This window comes from Notamacropus eugenii, chromosome 3 (genome assembly GCF_028372415.1).
Source record: "Notamacropus eugenii isolate mMacEug1 chromosome 3, mMacEug1.pri_v2, whole genome shotgun sequence".
Classification (NCBI taxonomy): Eukaryota; Metazoa; Chordata; class Mammalia; order Diprotodontia; family Macropodidae; genus Notamacropus; species Notamacropus eugenii.
This window is the reverse complement of record NC_092874.1, coordinates 149,766,337-149,785,693: the sequence shown is the minus strand read 5'-3', so window position 1 is coordinate 149,785,693 and position 19,357 is coordinate 149,766,337. Positions and strand designations below refer to the sequence as shown.

Here is a 19,357-nt window from a genome sequence, read left to right as displayed (position 1 = left end):
TTTATATATTTTACATATTTATATTTTTTTATTTTATATATTTACAGTGTATGACAAAACTATGAATGCAAAACTGAGTCAAAGGCTTTGTGAAAATAAAGGAGGTATAAATGTTAGAGCAGTTCTGAGCGATTTGATCTATGATCATCAAGGTAATAACGAATCGCTCTCTACATCCATGAGACTTCTTGCCATACTCTTATTGCTTCTCAATTGATGCTGTTTTCTTGTGTTTATATTTTTAGCTATATGTGTGTATACATATATATACATACATATACATAAACATTTACTGTGAAGTACATAAATAAGTAGTTGGCTGATATTTGGAGAAGGTCATTGGTGTGTTCTCGTCACTTAGAGATAAATTAGTGATACTTTCTGTTAAGAAAGATGAGATCAGTCTTGCATTAGAGAGGAAGGAAAGTAGAAAATCACTTTGTTAGGAATTCATATGTCACCATGAAGCATTTCAGTCAATGGATATACCACTTTCCAATTTTTCAGGGAAGTTAAAATTACCTCCCTTTATATTGCTCATCATGTTACTATAGTACACAAAGTTTCTTCAAACTTTCTTTTTTTGTTGTGTTGGATTTCTTTCAACCCTCTGACTGACCAGAAATATTCTACACTTCCTTTTTTAGGGGCTTTTCTTCTCCTCTAATTTCTTTGCCTCTGAAGCCTCTACTATATAGTTTTTGATTGATATTGAATTGTTTATTTTGAGTTTTTCATGCTGCTTTGACTTCTATTGCCTTACCCTTTTGGCTTTTACTTTGGGTTGTTGATTAATGGTATGGATAATTTCTGATATAATTTTATTTTCCAGATTTCATTCTGTATGTTTATTTTTTGTTCAGGCAATAAGATATTCAAATCTCCTATGGCTTTACAGGAGAGATATTGATGGAACCTTTCAATGTCATTTCACAGATCTTTGCTAGTTCTTGTTAACATCATCAGCCATGGTAGTATTTAACATCAGTCCTTAGGAGTATCACTGGCTAACTCTTTCTTTCTGTGGTTCTTACCATGGCAATGACCATAATATGCGAGTAGTCTTGTGTACAGGTCTTGTACATGAACTGGTCTTGAAAAGTTTTTGCACTCTCAATCAAATATTGCTTGTTGGTAATGTTACTGGCAGAAGTCAGTTTTTTGAATTGCCTCCTTGTGATATATTTGGGCTATTAGTCATATTTCTGTCATCAGTAGAAGAGGAGAAGGGAAGGGAATAAGGCTTTAGTAGTGCTCACCATGTGCAAGGCACTGTGCTAAGTACTTTACAAATATCTTGTTTGATCCTTACAGCAATGCTGGGAGACGGGTGTGATTATAATCCCCATTTAAAGTTGAGGAAACTGAGGCAAATAAGTGACTTGCCCAGGTTCACACAGTTAGAAAGTGTCAGAGGCTGGATTTGCACTCAGATCTTCCTGAATTCAAATTCCATTTGAAATGCTACTTAGCTGCCTAGATATATATTACTCATATTCCTATTAAAACTAAACAAGATTTTGAAATTCCTGTCCAAATATGCCCATCTCTTCTTCAGAATCATTTAAGGCAGTGGCATTATTTTGTCCATCTGTTTCATTATTAGGTAGCACTTCTGTAGTTTTTGTAAAGGGTAGATTTTCAGTGCCTTCAAATTCTTCAGCTTTTCTTGCTTCAGACTTAGATAATACTTTAATTTCCTCTCGTATTTATCTAATCTGGGTTTAAGAAGGGAATTACTTCTTCAGTCAGCTGTTTTGCTACTCAGAGCTGAAAGTACCAGTTACAAAAAGCTACATGGAGCCCATGCTTATGACAGGTAATATCTGTTTCCCATGTTGTCATAATCTAACACTGGCACATAACAAAAACATTCACATCTTGAGTACATTTCATGCATACCTGCTTTGCCTGCTTTGTCAGTGCCATCTGCACCAAGGCATTTCTAGCAGATGGGGTACTGGTATTATTGAGTTTTTTCCAACATACCTTGCCAACTTGTGGTTCCAGGACTTTGAAGGGGCATGATTTACTCCACTGTCCCCCATATCAAGGTAGCTTTAGGTAGCACAGTGGATAGAGTGCTGGACTTGGGAGTCAGGAAGACCTGAGTTCAGATCTCCACCTCAGACACTTCTTGAGCCATGTGACCCTGGGCAAGTTACTAAACCCCTCAGCCTCAGTTTCCTTATCTGTAAAATGGGCATAAAAATAACATTGTGTCTGTCATGGTTATGAGGATGAAATGAGATAATATTTGCAAAGAATTTTGCAAATATAGATTCTGCTATAATAAAAACAGTATTATTATTATTATTGTAATTAATCAAGCTGATCATCATAATGATTCCAAGGAGGGCTAGTTTGCAACTCTCTAGCTCCTCTTCTATTTCTTAGATTCATAGGAACAGTTATATCTCACCAACCGGACTGCAAACTCAATCAGTGGGATCACCAGAGCCTAACTGGATAATGTTTCACAATTCCTTCTAGGCTTTCATAGTTACTGTAGATGTCTCAGAGCACAGGCAGTCCTTGCTATATATCATATACCTTTACTTTGATGTTGCCCTCCCCACCCCACCCCCCATCCATGACATGGATGATGCCTTGGGCTTTGAAGGAGCTATTATTATCATCATTACCATCACTGCAGTTATTATCACTACTCACAGTTGATAGAATAATAGGACTTAGAGTCAGAAAGACCTGCATTCAAATCTTGCCTCAATCACTGACTAGCTGTGTGAACCTTGTCAAGTTACTTTTCTTAGCCTCAGTTTCCTCATCTGTAAAGTAGGGATAAAAATAGCACCCACTTCCTTGTGATGATCCAATGGGATAACCTATATAAAGCACTTTGCAAACCTTAAAGTGATATTTCAATGCTAGCTATTACTGTTATGATCACTAATACTATCTGCCTGCCATGTGTTAGGCACTGTGCTAGGCACTGGAGTCCAAAGACAAAACAAAAACCATCTTCACCCTAATAGAACTTAAAGGATCTTCAAATGCATGCTTTAAGTCTCTTCCAGAATATGTAACCATGAGGGAAATGACCAACATCTAGGTGAGCAGAGGGGCAGCAGAATGAGACTTTTTTTCCATTACGGTTGGAGTGAAATCCTTCACATTGAACAAAAGAATGCAGAGATTGTAAAAATTCTGTCCAAGGGCACCCAGCCAGTGAGCGGAAGTCAGGAACTGAAACCAGGCTTTGCAACTTTTGATACAAATCTATCTCCCCTCTTGTCCATTTTACTTATAAGTTGTCAGCAGATCTGTGATGTTAAGAAAAAGAGGGAGTATGCTGGAGTGAGCCTGAAGTGGCTTTTGAGAGCTGATTGTTAAATTTTTAGTGTGAGCATTGACACCTTGAAGATTGCCTAATGCTACAAATTAGGACCTGATTTATTGTTATTTTATTTACTGTCTAGATTTAAGAAAGTAATGAAGAAAATGTTAATCCTTCAGATTACACTGAAAAGTGTGTCTTGTGAACATTTTTTTCCCCAAAGATCTGGTTATTAAACATTCACCAGCATATTTCTGGTATTACCTCATATTTCTCCCATCCTCACTGCCTCCTGCATTCCTACCATTATCTATATTCAGGTTGCAAGTCTTCTTTATTTATTTGTTTGAATAAAAAGAGGGTCACGTTGGGGATATTAAAAGCAAACTCCCCCTCCACAAGTTCTCAGATGAATCTTGGCCCTTGAGTATTTATTTCTCTATCATGAGACCAGAGAAGCATCCTTCTTTCTGAGAGAGTGTTCAAGAGCTGGCAGAGTGGCAAGTGAGATGTGAAATCAAGCCTAGTGAGAGCAGCTGGGATTGTCGAGGTCGCACTGGCTCTGTGCCAGAGAATCAGGAAGCTCCCATTGATAAGAGAACAGGAGCATAAACCTCATTCTGTTCTCAACTACTTGCTTCAAGCTCTCGGGAAGGTCTCCAGAGTTTGACAGCTCTTATCCATGACGGAGGGTCTACTCCTGTGCCTAACAGGTGATGAACAAGCATTACTGGTTGGAAGCATCAAAGGCTCTGCCTGACAGCTCATGTTCTGGTCGTAAATTGTCAGGCATTTGGCTGAGAGCACATCACAAGCTGTTTGCGAGCAAGAGCAGAAACTAATGACAGCCCATTCTGCAACACAGCCTGGCTTTTTCACCTTTGGATGGCAAAGAAACCAAGGTCATGTTTGCGAGGTAGCCAAAGCAGCTGCTTTCAGTGGCAGGTGACATGATGGATGGGGACAGTGTTTTAAATGATGCCAGTTGGGATTAAAAATAGCACGTGGCAGGGAAGAAACCAAAAGCCGCCCCCAGCATGGCCCTGAAGGACAGGTCTCCTCTCCCTGTCCCTGAACTTTTTGGTTCCCAAACATGTGGGTCTTCAAATGCTGCAGCCTCAAACCTCTCAGATAGTGGCATACCTCCCTTGACTCCTAAATGAGGTCTTGTACTGCTCAATCTCCAGCTTTGTTTTTCTAAACAATGAACGGTTTGGGTTTTTGTGTTGGGTTTTTTTTTAATTTTAGAAAATAGCCTGCTGCAGCTGATAAATCAGCTAAAACCACAACAGTGTAGATGCTCAGCCCAGGACTCAAAATGCATGGATACCAGTTTGTATGCCTCACAAAGCATTTTGGCTGAGGAAGGCATCAGGCAGCCTCAGTTACCCATGCTAGGATGGCTTCTTTCCAGAAAGTAAAACCCTTCTCTTCTCAGCAGCCAACAGCCGTCCTTGCTGTCAGACTTTGCTCAGCTTCTGGTGAGCTATTTCCAGGCTTATCTGGGAACACTGTGGAGATGATGAAAGAGAATCCTTTGCTCGCAGAAGTAAAAGAGACAGTGATGGCCTAAAGATTCTCCATTATTATCTCCATTTTAGAGATACAGAAACTCAATTTGATGCAAGTGCAATATTTCTCATTGTCTCTATCATATTCTTCCCAGCTTGTTGATCCACATTCTATTTTGGGGGTTCACCTCAAACAGTAACTTTGAATAAAGCTGAATTTCCCTAACAATAATAGGGAATTTACAAAATTTTATAAATTTTACAAATTTGTAAAATTTACAAAAAATTATAAAAATAGGAACATTTACATAAGCATTTTTCAAAATACTTCCTATGCATAACTCTCATGTGTCCTTTTGACCCGAAGGGTCCAGGTATACCTTGAGAGATATCTCATTTCTCTGGCTTCTTGTCCCCACCAAGACGATTTTGGAACTGTGGTACCTGATAGCTTTTCCTCCCAAGGAGATTCACTGTTTTTCTTTACAAGCACATAAGATCAGAGGATCAAAACATAAATAATTTGATTGGGAAGGTAACAGATCTGGAAATAGACAAGACATTTTTGAACCCATGGAAAGCAATGAGCAACTCTTCCCTCAGAGACCTGCACCATGTCTGTGACTTATAGTACTACCCTGTGTGGGGCTCTAGCAAGGAAGTGGCCAGGGCATTATTATCTTCCACATAACTGCTTCCCTCTGTCTCTCCTTGGTTCTTATTAATCACTGCCTGCCACTCATCACTGTTCCTTGTGGCCCTATGCCCTCTGCAATTCTACCATAGCCCTCCTTAGTTCCCAGCAAGTGGTAGTTGCTTCCCCACCAGCTCCTCTTCACTATCTTCTGTCATTCCTATTTCCTGATACTCTCAGCAGCAACTCTGAGCCTTATTCTCTGTCCTCCATGGTTAGTTTTGCCATTTTCCTCTAGCTCCATGAGGTGGCATTCATTGTCTTTCTCAAGGGACCAGCTCTCTAACAACCAGTGTTTATGGGAAGAACCTGCAGTTATGTCTACGATTCAGAAAAAGACATTATTTTTAAACCTTGTGCAAAACCTGGATTGGAAAGCATGCTCCTGATAATACATCATGGGGTCAGGAGGCACTTCTCTGATGTCAGAGTCCTTGAAACACACCAACACCATCCAAGTTGAGCATGATACAGTAGAGAAAGCGCTAAATTTGGAATTAGGGAATCTAGGTTTAAATCTACTTGCTTCCTCTTTGACATTAGGCAGATTTATTCCCTCTGGGCCTCAGTTTTCTCGTGTGTAAACTATATCTAAGTAGACTAGATCTACTGATCCTATGAAGTCAGATCATACCAATGAAAAATTGTGGCACTGCAAATCTCCCCAAGAGGGAAGAACTCTCTCTGATATCTGATGTAGACCGAAAGTCTTCCCTTCTCTAAACTCAACAGCCTCAGTTCCTTAGCACAGTGCCGAGCACAGACTATGTTTAATAAATGGTTTTCTTCCTCCCTTCTCTTTTCTTCTCTCTCTTTGTCCTTTCCTTCCTTCTCCCTTCCCTTCCTTTCCCTTCTTCCTTCCTTTCCTTCCCCTTTCCCCTTCCCTTCCCTTTTTCACTTCTCTTCCCCATACTACCTAGCACACTCCTGGGTCCACAGTAGATACTTAATAAATGCTTGTTAAATATAAACAAATTGAAGTTGAAGTACCCCACACATGGCTAGTGGCAGATGCTTAGTAGCCATTTGTCAATTGGGAAAAACATTGAACCAGATCTTTTCAACAGCTTCTCTGTGCCTGAACAAACCAAGAAAATGCTGCTTCTAGATCTGGTGAACCATTGCTTTGATAATGATGCCGAAGCACCAAACAACCAGTTCAATTTCACTGATCTAACTGGAGTAGGAAGCAATGAAAAATTTTTTCAGAATCCAGGTGGCTCTGGGAAAATTTGGGTAAGTTAATGGTCTCTCTGTCATTAAAGGGGAATCTTGGGAATGTTGCTGTCGACTATAGGGTATGTTGTCTACCCCCAGGAAAGACATATATGAGCTAACTCCTGAAGCCAGAGAATGTGGCAGTTAGGTAACAAATGATGTAGAAACAAAATATATGTATACAAAAAAATTATTTGAGGAAAACTGGAGTAAGAAGTAGAATATCAACATTCCACTTTGGACTGTTAATCTAGAGTTTGGGATGAGGAAAAAGAATCAAACCAATTTTTTTAACCTTCTAGAGTCATTCATAACTACTCAACACTTAAACTGAATGAGAGCCTGGAAAGGAAATAGGAAGTGGGAGGGGGAGAGATAAAGAAAAAGGAAGGCGGATAAAAAGAAAAGAAGGTGGGAGGGAATTTTATATTGTAAGATCAAGTCTAATGGAAAGGAATAGCATAGGTCAATGAGAATATTAGACTCAGAGGCAGGAAATCCTGGGTTTAAAATCTACCTCTTAACCAAGTACGATGGGCAAGTCACCTAATACCTCTCAGTCTCAGTTTCCTTGTCTGGAAAATAGGGATAAAAATATCTATAGTAGCTAGTTTGCAAGGTTGCTGTGAGACTCACAATGTATGTACGGTATCCCAAAAGCTTTACTAGCTTAAAAGAGCACTAAAAGTTTTGGGGCATCTTGAACATAAGACATTTTAGAAACTTGAAAGTTTCTTGAAAGCTATATATGATTTGGAAGAATTTGTCTGATTTGTCTTCCCCATTCACCACCATCCTATCTGTACCACCTCAATTTTTTGAAAGGAAGGATAATGTTGCTAATGTTATTTACAGTGTGTGAGTTTCTCCCAGTATGACCTAAGATCTGTTAATTTTTCATCTAGCTGATAGGTGATCTGGATTATGAAGATTCAAATAATCTAGCAGTTGGAAATGAATATGCTTTAATAATCCAGGTGCAGGACATTGCATCTCCTTACTATAAAAGTAAGTGCACCCTTGACTTCTTGCCTAACAGATGTTCTGCCATGAGAGAAGAAATAAATAAGTTAGTTGACACGTGTTCAAAAAAAGAAACCAGAAGAGAAGCTTTAGATTTCAAAAGATTCTCTCTGCTTCTTTTTCAGATACCATCTACATTTATATTCAGACCACTCCAGTAAATGAACATCCTCTAGAGTTTGATAGTGCAGCCTATGTATTTGAAGTTTTAGAATTAAAGTCAGGTGAGTAAGCAGATAGGTAATAAAATGATGGCAGTTAGGTGCCAAAATGGATAAAGCACCGGTCTAGGAACCAGGAAGACTCATCTTCCTGAGTTCAAATCTGGCCTCAGACACTTTCTAGCTGTGTGACTCTGGGCAAGTCACTTAACTCTATTTGCCTCAGTCTCCTCATCTGCAAAATGAGCTAGAGAAGGAAATGACAAACTACTCCTGTATCTTTGCCAGGATAACTCCAAACGGGGTCATGAAGAATTGGACATGACTGCACAACAACAACAAAATAAAATAATAGTGCTTTTGATAGAAATCTAGAGCCAAAGGGTGCATTCTTTTGGGGGCAGGAGAAGGGAACAAGCACGCACTGTGTGCCAGGCCCTGTGCTGTTATCTCATCAGGAATCATAGACCTAGTGCTGGCAGGAAACTCAGAAGCTATCTAGTGCATTTTACAGGGACTCCCCTGTAAAATGAGGTCCCTATAGGCTAAGGGACTTACCCAAGGTCACACAGCTAATAAGTATGAGAGATGGGATTATCACCAAGATCTTCTCAGTCCAGAGTTAATGCTTTTTCCACTGAGTCCTAAGAGAGAGCACTCACTGGTAATTGTATGGGTCTCACTTTACAGTTACTCACAGTTGGGAAATGCCTATTGTACCTCTTAGCTTCAAATATGGACACAGATGCCCAGGTGTCATTTACTGAAGAAAATTTCAATTCTCTCACCTGTTATTTACTGAAAAAAACATGAGATTCCATTTTTTGCCTATTTGCCTTTTTTGCACCCCAAGTTCTCCTGTTATTTTCACTGTTTACCCCTCAGATTTTTACCTGACTGCTCTTTTTAAAAAGGGAAAAAAGATTTTCTTTCATAACTTTCCTCTGATATAGATGAAAACTAGAATATAGCCTCCTTGAAGGCAGGTTTTGATTTGTGTGTTTTGTACTGTCAGCTGCTTTTGTAATTATATTCATAGCACTTGGCACATAGTATACACTTAATAAATGCATTTTCATTCTTTCCTTCATTCATAAGGAAATTTTTTTTCCTCCATGTTCATTTGTCTTGAAGTTTCTTAAATTCTCTGCTTAGCAACAACGTGATTTATATGATCTCTCTCATTTTAACAATGAACTCTTTAGCTAATGTTCTGATTGATACCTTCCCATCTCTCCCAGTTCAAAAGTTAATTTACAAAAATAACCCTCGAATGACAACTTCAGTCTGAGTTAGAAGAGCGGCTCTTTCCTTAGGTTTTTGCCATTTCTCTCAGCCTTGAACCTCAAACAACATGGTCCTTAAAAACACAAACTACTTACAGCATAGTACTTCTCCATTTCATTTTCTTTCCCTGCTGACTCTCTTTCTCTGATATTCAGCTTACCCAAAGAAAGGAAAACAAAATCTTTTCTAATCTCTTTGCCTTAGCTTCAGGGAGTCAGTAGGGCATGTGCTTAGAAGTTTTTTGGATAAATTGTATTTTACGCAGTTTAGAGATGGAAGGAGGAAACTAAAGTATCCTGTTTTCTGGCCAATCTCTCTCACCCTCCTCCAGCTAACTTGTCTGACCTTTCATTTGAACTGTATGTATCTTGTATGTAGAAGGTTGTTTGCATGTTGTCTCCCCCTATCTGTTTGTCTTTCTTTGTATCCCCAGCACTTAACATAGTGCCTGGCACATAGTAGTAGCACTTAAATGTTTGTCGAATGATTCAGTGACTGACTTGGGAATTGATTTAATCTGCTTTGTGAAGTTTGTTTAGAAAATATACTGAATAATATAGTGTGACAGAAGTTTAAAAGAGTATAAAGGCAGCTAGGCAGTGCAGGCGGTAGAGCACAAATCCTGAAGTCACAGTGGATAGAGTTGTGGTCCTGAAGTCAGGAAGACTCATCTTTCTGAGTTCAAACCCAGCCTCAGACACTTACTAGCTGTGTTTCTCTAGACAAGACACTTAAACTTGTTTGCCTCAGTTTCCTCATCTGTAAAACAAGCTAGAGAAGGAAATGGCAAACCACTCCAGTATCTTTGCCAAGAAAAATACAAATGGAGTTATGAAGAGTTGAACATGACTGAAATGACTTAATAACAACAAAAACTCTGGGCAAATCACTTTTATCTCAATGAGATTCAGTTTTCTCATCTGTGTAACATAGATGTGGATACTTCCATATTATAAAAATGGCTAGCCTACATGTGGCATGAATATATGGATATCTGATCTCAGATCTGGTCTACCCTATTTTAAGGGAGACTAGGATTTGTGTCTTTGTGGGGAGCAAAGGGAAGGATGTGGCCGAATGATCAGGCCCTCACTCTTCTCTCTCCAGGAGGGAATTAGGCTCAAATTGTGTCTGTCTACCACACATCAAATATTTGTAGTCTAGGAGTCTGATTCTTTTGAAGATCAGGATAAACACCACTTTCACTGATCACTCTAAAGAGGAGAGTAACACTTAGATTACTCTTGGCCACCTAGGGAGTTAACTCCCTCTTCATGCTGGTTTCACACAAAACAGTCTCAGATATCAAGCAAACACATTTATCTAAGCAAACAGTAAGCAGAAATCAGAGGTAGTTATACAGATCAGTGCAGAGGAAAGAAGACAAATGAGTAGATGAGTTCTTTGACTAGAAGTAAAGTAAAATCTCACTTCAACCAAGGGGAGAATTATCTCATTAGAAGAGTTCATTCTTAACTTTTCTCATATTTTAGCTTATATCAGCACCTAGGATTGCATGTGCAGGGACTTAAGGGACATGTCAAGGGCTAGTTTCCCACACATCTGCGGCTCCAGAGAGATCTCCCATCTGACATTCAAAAGTTTTCTCTCTGCCTGTTTTCTTTCCGTCTTAAATGGTCTCTCAGTCAAGAAGGAACCAAATCCTCCCTTCTCTGATATAGTGTGTCACAAGTTTGTCCTTAAGGGAATCACCCTGGGCCTGGGAAGGATTAAGGTTATATTGTGGTGTACTGTAGGTTGCATTATATAGTGCAGTAGATAGATTATTAGACAGTCAGAAGACCTGAGTTCAAGTCCCAGAGGTTACATTCCTCCTCTGTGCCAAAACTTTTTGTAATCCCTTAAAAAAAATCATTCAGGGTAAACTTGAAACTAGTAAACTATACAGCATAAACACAAAATGAAGTGACAAAAAAACTATAAGTGAAGAACTAAAGCCCTTGAAGATGCTGGCAGAGTATCCTTTGAGGTCCACAAATGGCAGTGATAAGGATTGGGACTCTAGTACTCCACGGACCTTAAAAAGAAGGCTCCAAAATCTTTAGCCCTACAGTAACAATACTAATGAACATCCTTATGCTGCTAAGAACTTTGCAAAATAATTTAGATACATTGGAACCTTATAACAACTCTATGAGGTAGGTACTACAAGACCACAGTCAGTTCACCAATAGGAAAAGTAAGGATCCAAGTTTATAACTGGCACAGGGTCACAGCGATGGTAAATTCCAGGCTCAGGTTTTAAACTCAGGTAGAACTATGGGCCTGGAGTCAGGAAGACCTGAGTTCCAATCCAGACTCAGACTGGGGCAGTTGAACAACTATCTAATTCTAGCACTCTAGCCACGGTTATAATACTGCCTCCCTGTGGTGGTTGGAGACATATCTATTCCAACATAGGTTCTTTCCCTCTGCAAAAAAAAAGTACTCATCTAAAATGCTTTCTTCCTTTCAGTTCGATCACGCATTGGGCAGGTTCACGCAAGGGATAAAGACTACCCACAAAGTGACATCACTTACTCCATTCTCACTGGGGGCTCCACCGTCCAGTACATGGGCCTGTTTTGGATTAACCCTAAAACAGGGGTTCTCCACCTTGTGACTATGGCTGACTTTGAATCAGACCCACAGCACGTCCTTACAGTACAGGCTGCTAACAAAGAGGAGAGCAGCACAGCCACTGTGAGTAAAGAGAGCCTACCTGTTGGGTTTTCCTTAAGCTTTTCAGACATCATTGGCTGAAAAAAGTTAGGGGCAGAATCTCAGAGCTCAGAAGGAAGTCATACTAATGGTTAAACATGACCCATAGGTCTTGGATTAGGTACAGTTTCGAGGATTCAATACATTTCCCAAACAATTGCAGTGTTTCCAGGAGAATGAAAGTAGCCAGCAGCAAGCATTCCTGTCACATGTTGAAATGGAAAAAGTTAAAGTCTCTATGCCCAAGGGCACGTCTTGAGTCAAGATAAGAGCTAGGATCAATGGGCAGACTGCCTAATTCCCAAACTACTGCTTTCATCCATTAATAAATTCTAGTGCACAGCATACGTTCCTATGCATAGTAAACCTGGCTATGCTTACAAAGTGCTGTGAAACCAAAAAAAAAAAAAAAGTGACAGGTTGTCACCTACATGGGATGTAGTAACTAGACATTTTTTCACCTACAGCAAAAACACCTGAGTGAGCAAAGTGGAAAAGTATTGTGGTTATAGTTGTTGCAAGACAGAAGGCAATCTGCCCTTTGTCCCCATATGAGTTGGATGGAAAAGTGGACCCAGAAAAGAGGCACCTCCTGGATAGGACCCAGTGGAGTGGGGGTGGAGAGACATGATTATGTTGCTTTGCAGCTACTCTGGTGTGGTGGCCATACCACATGGCAAAACAGGCCAGCAGAAAACAGTTTAGGTAAAGTGGGAAATTGGTGATCAATCTAGGAAAGAAGGGTGTCCTTTCAGGAAGAAGGTGCACTCCCCTATCTCCCTAACCCATGTCATTCCAATCCAATCCAATTCAGTCAACATTAAGTTCCTACTATGTGTCAGGCACATAGTGTTAAATGCTGGGGATACAATAAATAAAAGCAAAGACAATCCCTGCCCTCAAGGAAATTACAATTTAAAGGGGAAAACAACACACAAAAAGAGGCAAGAAAGCATTGAGGTGGGGAGGATATCAGAAGATACCTGGTGGAGAAAGAATTTGTCACTTCATTTTGTGTTTATGCTTTATAGTTTCAAGTTTACCCTGACAGATTTTTTAAAGGGACTGCAAGAAGTTTTGGCACAGAGGAGGAATGTAACCAATTTAATTATAGTACGATACAGGGCAACAGATACAAAGTGGAGTGGTTAGTTCAGTTTCTGACCTTTATAAAGGAAGGCATTGGGAGTTTAGTGCTCAGTCCTCCAATCTGAGAGAGATGAGCGTGAGGGAGGCAGTGCCAGTCAAGGATTTAATTGACAGCATGGTAGAGTTTAAAAGTGATGAATTTTTCCTGGGTGGGGGCAACCTGTTCCATGGAGTTGAAACCAGGCAATGCAGCAGATGCAGAGTGGAGTGTAGACTCTGGGACAAGATCCTTTTTGTTCTCTGCTGGCTACAGCTGCACCACCAGCAATGCAGTTTCACAACTCTCAGTCTTATTGTTTAGATGCTGCAGCAGGATATATCCAGGCATGTCTGGAAAAGAAGGCAGCCAATGGATCAGTTGCACTGTCAATAATTAAAAGTAGTTGAAGATAATGGGATGACTGCACTTATAGGGAACCATTTCTCCCCCTATTCTATCAGCAAACCCAGAAAAGTGCGAAAGAAACAAACTGAACTAATGGCTAGTCTGGCCAAGTGGAGAGGATGTTTGGGAAGAAGTCAAGAAATTGCCTTTAGTTCTCAGCTTTCTTCCTAATTTTCCATGGCATTTTGAGCAATACGGAATTCTCCTGATTCCTCTACCTACTAAGCAGAAATTAAAATTATAATTAGATGCCAACAAGGTCCAGGCCCAGAAACAACTTGTTTTGAATCAATGGGTTTTAAGTTTTTAATTGTTGTTTTTTTTTTTAATGAAACCAAGGGTTCAGAATTGCTGGCTTGGCTGGAGATAGATAGTATTAAATCAGAGACTAACTGGGGATTTTGTAGTTCTCTAAAAAAATCAATAGATTCCTGATTGGGGGACTAAGTAAGTTAAAAATTTATTTCAATCCTAAATTCACAAATAGTTGAAATGCCTAAATTCCAGAGTGAGACTAAATTTATCTATGTTTTGAAAAAGGATGTAGGTACTAGTGGGTCAAGGTGGAAACTGAACTGAATGACCTGCCAGGTTATATACTCCAATTTACCAGCCCTAGAAGAAAGCAATAAGAGATCAGACTATGATCACTATCTGAGGCTGCCTAGCTTAGTTGGTTAGAGTCTCAAGGTAATGAAATCAAAGTCCTGGATTTGATCTCAGTGGGACCAGTTGTGTCCAGTCTGCTGTGACCACATAGACTATAACCTGAACTCAGGTTTCTCACTGGCAGTAAGGAAGAAAGTAGAATGGGCAATCTACAACCATTCCTGGGGAAACAGCTTAGCATCATTTTTGTATATCTAGAATTTAAATAGCACTTTGAGGTTTGCAAAGTATTGTTTCTTTACCAATATCATCATATTTTATTTTCACAACTATCCTGGAAGGTATGTACTATCATTATGCCCATTTTATAGATGAGGAGATTGGGGCTGACAGATGTTAAATGGCTTGCCCAGGATCAGGTAGCTAGTAAATGTCTGAGGTGGGATTTGAATTCAGTGTACCACCTTGCTGTTTCATGTATATGTGTGTGTGTGTATGTGTGTGTGTGAGTGTGTGTGTATGTGTGTAAGTGTGTGTATGTGTGTGCATGTGTGTGCATGTGTGTACGTGTGTGTATGCGTGTATGTGTGTGTGTGTGTGTGTGTGTGATGTCTAATTATTATGGCAGAGGAAAACGGTTCCGTGAAAGAGATTGGGAATCCCTCCTCTAACCGGTGATTTCTCCTCTCTCTAGGTGACTGTGAACATTATTGATGAAAACGATGAAAAACCAATATGTGATCCGAATGTCTATTTCCTGACAATCCCCGTGGACCTAAGAGTTGGCACAAACATTCAGAATTTCAAATTAAGGTGCATTGACAAAGATTCCAGCCCCAGATCTTTCCGCTACTTCATTGGCCAAGGTAAAGTGTTTTACTCAGAATCACAGAATCTCGGTCGGGGCTTTACAGGTCACCTAGTCCCACCCACGTAAGTATTGACACCGTAATGTACCCAACAAGTAGTCCTGGTCTGCTTCAAATCTTTTACTTATGGGAAATACACTTTCTTCAGAGATATTGGGATTGTTCTAATGGATAGGAAGGATTTCCCTACAGCAAGACTAAGTCTCTATCTGTGTAATCTGCACTTTTTGTTCCTAATTCTGTCCTCTGGGGTTGAGGAGAGCAAATTGGATCCTTCTTCTACGTGACAGCCCTTCAAATATTAAAAAACAGCTATCATGCTTTCCTTAGGTTTTTTTCTCCTGGCTAGACATTCATTTCTATCATATAGTCTTTAAAATGGCAGAGCTCAGAGCCCTTCTCCATTCTAGTTGGCCTCTCTAGACACCCACTGGCTTATCGACATCCTACCTATAAGCAAACATGATAGTCTGACAAGGGTAGCATAAAGTAGTAGCATTACCTTCCTGCTCCTGGATACCATGTCTCTGTTAATGTAGACAAACATCACATTAACTTAGCTGCCATATTGATGAATCATGTATTCCACTAAAATCCCTAGATCCTTTTCAGATGAATTGCTGTCTTGACATGATTCTCTGATTTTGTACTTTCATCATTGGTTTTTGAACCCAAATAGGATGCTTTGCACATATCTGTATTGAATTTCATACTATTCTATTCAGCCTGATATTCTAGCCTATCCAGATGTTTTTGAATCTTGATTTTTGGGTCATCCACAAATCTGATCTAAATTAGCATGCAACCAATACATGGTTTTATACAAATTATCATATACCCTGTTTGCCTCAGTTCCTCATCAGTAAAATGAGCTGGAAAAGGAAATTGTAAGCCATTCAAAAAATCCCAAACCCAAATAGGGTCATGAAGAGTCAGATGTGACTGAAAATGACTGCACAAGAAATATGTATGAGATAGAGGTGGGGGAGAGAAGGAGGAGGAGGAGGAGGGGGAGGAGGAGGAGGAGGAGGAGGAGGAGGAGGCAGTGATTGGCAGGACAGTGGATAGAGTGCCAAACCTGGAATGAGGAAGATATGAATTCAAATATGGCCTCAAACACTTACTAGCTGTGAGACCCTGGGTGAATCACTTCACCTCAATTTGGCTCAGTTTCGTAAAATGGGGAAACTGTAAAATAATAGCACCTGTCTTGCAGGATTATTGTGAGGATCAAGTGTTTTGTAAAAAGCACTTAGCACAGTGCCTAGCCCAAAGCAAGAGCTATGTGAATACTTATTCCCCCTTCCTTCCCTTTCACTTGTCTAATAAATTAATGCATACTTACAAATTCACATATAAACATATACATTAAGTTGTATGCCAACGAGGGTATATCTGTATATATACTCCCTATATTTTTATTAACATACATGTATATGCATACACACATTAGTACATACATAATACATAGTTTCCTACAGCCCCCAAACCGTTATAGTTTGAGGTCTCATAAAGCCGTTTTGGAAGATGTGCACAGCCCAATGCCTTTGGACATAAAAACACTCACTAAATGTAGAATGAATGAGTGACTGTGCTTATGGACCGATATAGGCTATGGGCTTGTGATAACTAGATATTATGTGAAGCCAGAAGGGTTTGAGAAGGGAAAATTAAACTTTCCTAGTGTTGCCATGGCCGTGCTTCTGCTTCCTCTTATACCCCTTTCTCTTCCCATGACTCCCCCAGTCACAGTTTGCCTAAGGTAAGGACGTCTATGTCATTGATGGTGATCCCTTGACCCAATGCACAGACCATTCCCAAGATTCAGGAATCCATATTAGTTTCATTGTGTTTTCATTTTAGACGAACTCCCTGATCACCTCCTTTTGTGAGGGCTTATAATGGCTTTCGGGGAATCAGAGTCATCTGTCAGGGTAACAATGGATTAAATGAATTTTGAGAAATTTGCCCTCTGGGATTCTCCTATGCCTCATTCATTTTCTTCCTTAAAAAGGCAGTACCATGGAAAAGGGAAAAAAGAAAGAATATCTCTCAATGGAAATTAGGCCAAAAATAACTTCACTAATGAAATGTTAAAGGCCAGAGATTTAAGCCCAAACACGTAAAAGAGTTTCAAGTAAAAGAAGAAAATCTATTCTTTGTCCCCTGCTGAATTCTGGAGTGGCAGGATCCCAAAGCAGTGGGGGCTCTCACCGAGCTTGTGCGTCACAAAACCCAGAGGTAAAAACTGCCTCTAGATTGCAAGTCTTCTAAGATGAAAATAATCCAAACTCAGCAAGACCCCAAAGGCCTTTTGGTGAGCCCTGCTGCAATGAGAGAGAAAATTGCATCATCCCCTGCTCCATTTACTAGTTTTCACTCCGCAACAAGTCCGGAGCCACTGGAGAAATCAATTGAATATAATGGGTGCAGGAAATATGACCAAACCTCATAGGCCTCACTCAGACAAGACTGAAATGAATGAAAAATCATTGAAAAAGTCAGGTACCCTGTAGAGAACTGAGAATACAGATACAAGCAAGCAAGGCAGCCCTCTGCCCTCAAGGAACTTACTTTCCAACGAGGAGGCACCACATCTAAAGGGGAGATAGAGTAGTGGGATGATATTTTAGCGTGATTTGGAAGTACAGGGAGTGATGTGGAGACACGATACTAGGTAGGATGAAAAACTCAGCTGTTCATCATCATCATGATAACGAACATATAGTGCTTACGCTGTTTCAGGCACTGGGCTAAACACTTTATAATTATTATCTCATCTGATCCTCCAACAACTCCCTGGACATAGGTGTTACTATTGTCTCCATCTTACAGATGAGGACACTGAGGGAAACAGAGGTTAAGAGACTTGCCCAGGGCCACACTGCTAGGAAGTGTATGAGACTGGATTTGAACCCAGGTTTTCTTGATTCTAGGCCTTGATTCTGCAGCCCAAAGTCTTAAGGGCTGAGTCTAGGATTCAATGGAAGGGAAATGAAGATAACATAAAGCTGGGCAGGAATAGGAAGCAGATGGGAAGATTCTAGGAAAGCTTTATAGCATGAAGAAGGACCCCAATAGTGTCTGGTAAATTCTTTCTTTCTAGAGGCACCAGAAATCTCTCCTTGCGGATTAGCTGTGGGGCCTGGCCCAGAAGGGGCAGCTAGGTGGCACAGTGGAGAGTGTTGGTCCTGGAATCAGAAAGGCTCATCTTTGTGAGTTCAAATTCAGTCTCAGATACTTACTAGCAGTGTGATCCTGGGCAAGTCACTTACCCCTGTTTGCCTCAGTTTCCTCATCTGTAAAATGAACTAGAGAAGGAAATGGCAAACTACTACCTTATCTTTGCCAAGGAAACCCCAAATAGGGTCAAAAGAATTAGACAGGACTGAAACAAGCGAATAACTGGTTCTGTGCATGTTATACTGCTCAGGCAAGGCTCTCTGTATCATGAAGTCAGGGGATTGCATCCCATGGAGCTGCATCGTCCTTACCTCTTGGTCTTAACCATGGGCTGTTGGGTACTTAGAGTCAACATAAGGTGAACACAGCTTTCTTAAGGGGCTTGTAGTTTTGTTCATCTGCAGATTCATAAGGGAATGCCCTGGGGTGAGCTACCAAATACACCGAGTGAGTCTCCTGTTCATTCCCTTCCCATTGACTCCTTGACTGCCCTGGGACTCTGGGCTCTACTAGTAAGCCTTCCATTTAGCTTGCCTGGAAAATTCAAAGGGCTGGGACTGTCTTGATGCTTGTATTTTTATCCTCCTTAAGTAAATGCTTATTATGATAAAGACAAAAATCACTGAAGAGCCTTCATGGAGGTAATTTAATTCATATCTAAGCATTCCCACAGTGATGTTCATATAGCACATGTCTTTTTGTCTCCTTATTTTAATCCTCAACAAAATTGAATATCCTGGAAGTTCGTTGCTGTTTCTAAACTAAATCAAGACACAGGGATGTCACTAGGGGAATAGACACATTGTTCACCAAAAATGTAGGATTGTGTTTGTTTTTTTTGTTTTGGGAAGGATGGAGTGGTACAGGGCAGGCCTGGGAGGTAGGAAAAGGCAAACTCTCCAGTAATGGGAGGTGTCCTATCATGGAAAGGGCTGCCTTGTCAGGTAATGAATTCCCTTTCACCAACAGTTTTCAGGAGGCAGCAGGATGACCACTTGTCAGGGATATTGCAGAAAGTTCCGAACTGGTCTCATTTCTGCCAGTCTCTCCCCAATCCAATCCATCCTTTACCCATTTCCCAAAGTGATTTTCCTTAAGTTCAAGTCTGATCATATTAATCCTTTACTTAATAAACACCAGAAGCTACCTTTTGATCCTAGGATCACATATAAACTCCTCTGGTTTTTAAAGTCCTTCACAACCTGCCCCAACTTATCTTCCTGGCTTCATTATATGTTATCCCCTTTCC

General features: G+C 40.2%; 1 protein-coding gene across 5 annotated transcripts in view; it reads left to right on the top strand.

The window, feature by feature from the left end:
* The window catches only part of CDHR3 (cadherin related family member 3), a 100,502-nt gene that overhangs the window by 56,719 nt on the left and 24,426 nt on the right, over window positions 1–19,357 (top strand). For 4 of the 5 annotated variants that reach the window (XM_072653088.1, XM_072653087.1, XM_072653086.1 and 1 more), the window contains exons 9-13: window positions 6,571–6,739; window positions 7,627–7,729; window positions 7,870–7,968; window positions 11,669–11,895; window positions 14,751–14,922. In XM_072653088.1, the coding sequence (XP_072509189.1) occupies window positions 6,571–6,739; window positions 7,627–7,729; window positions 7,870–7,968; window positions 11,669–11,895; window positions 14,751–14,922 (770 nt within the window). The remainder of the gene's footprint in view (window positions 1–6,570; window positions 6,740–7,626; window positions 7,730–7,869; window positions 7,969–11,668; window positions 11,896–14,750; window positions 14,923–19,357) is intronic. The other variant, XM_072653084.1, reaches the window with a different exon arrangement.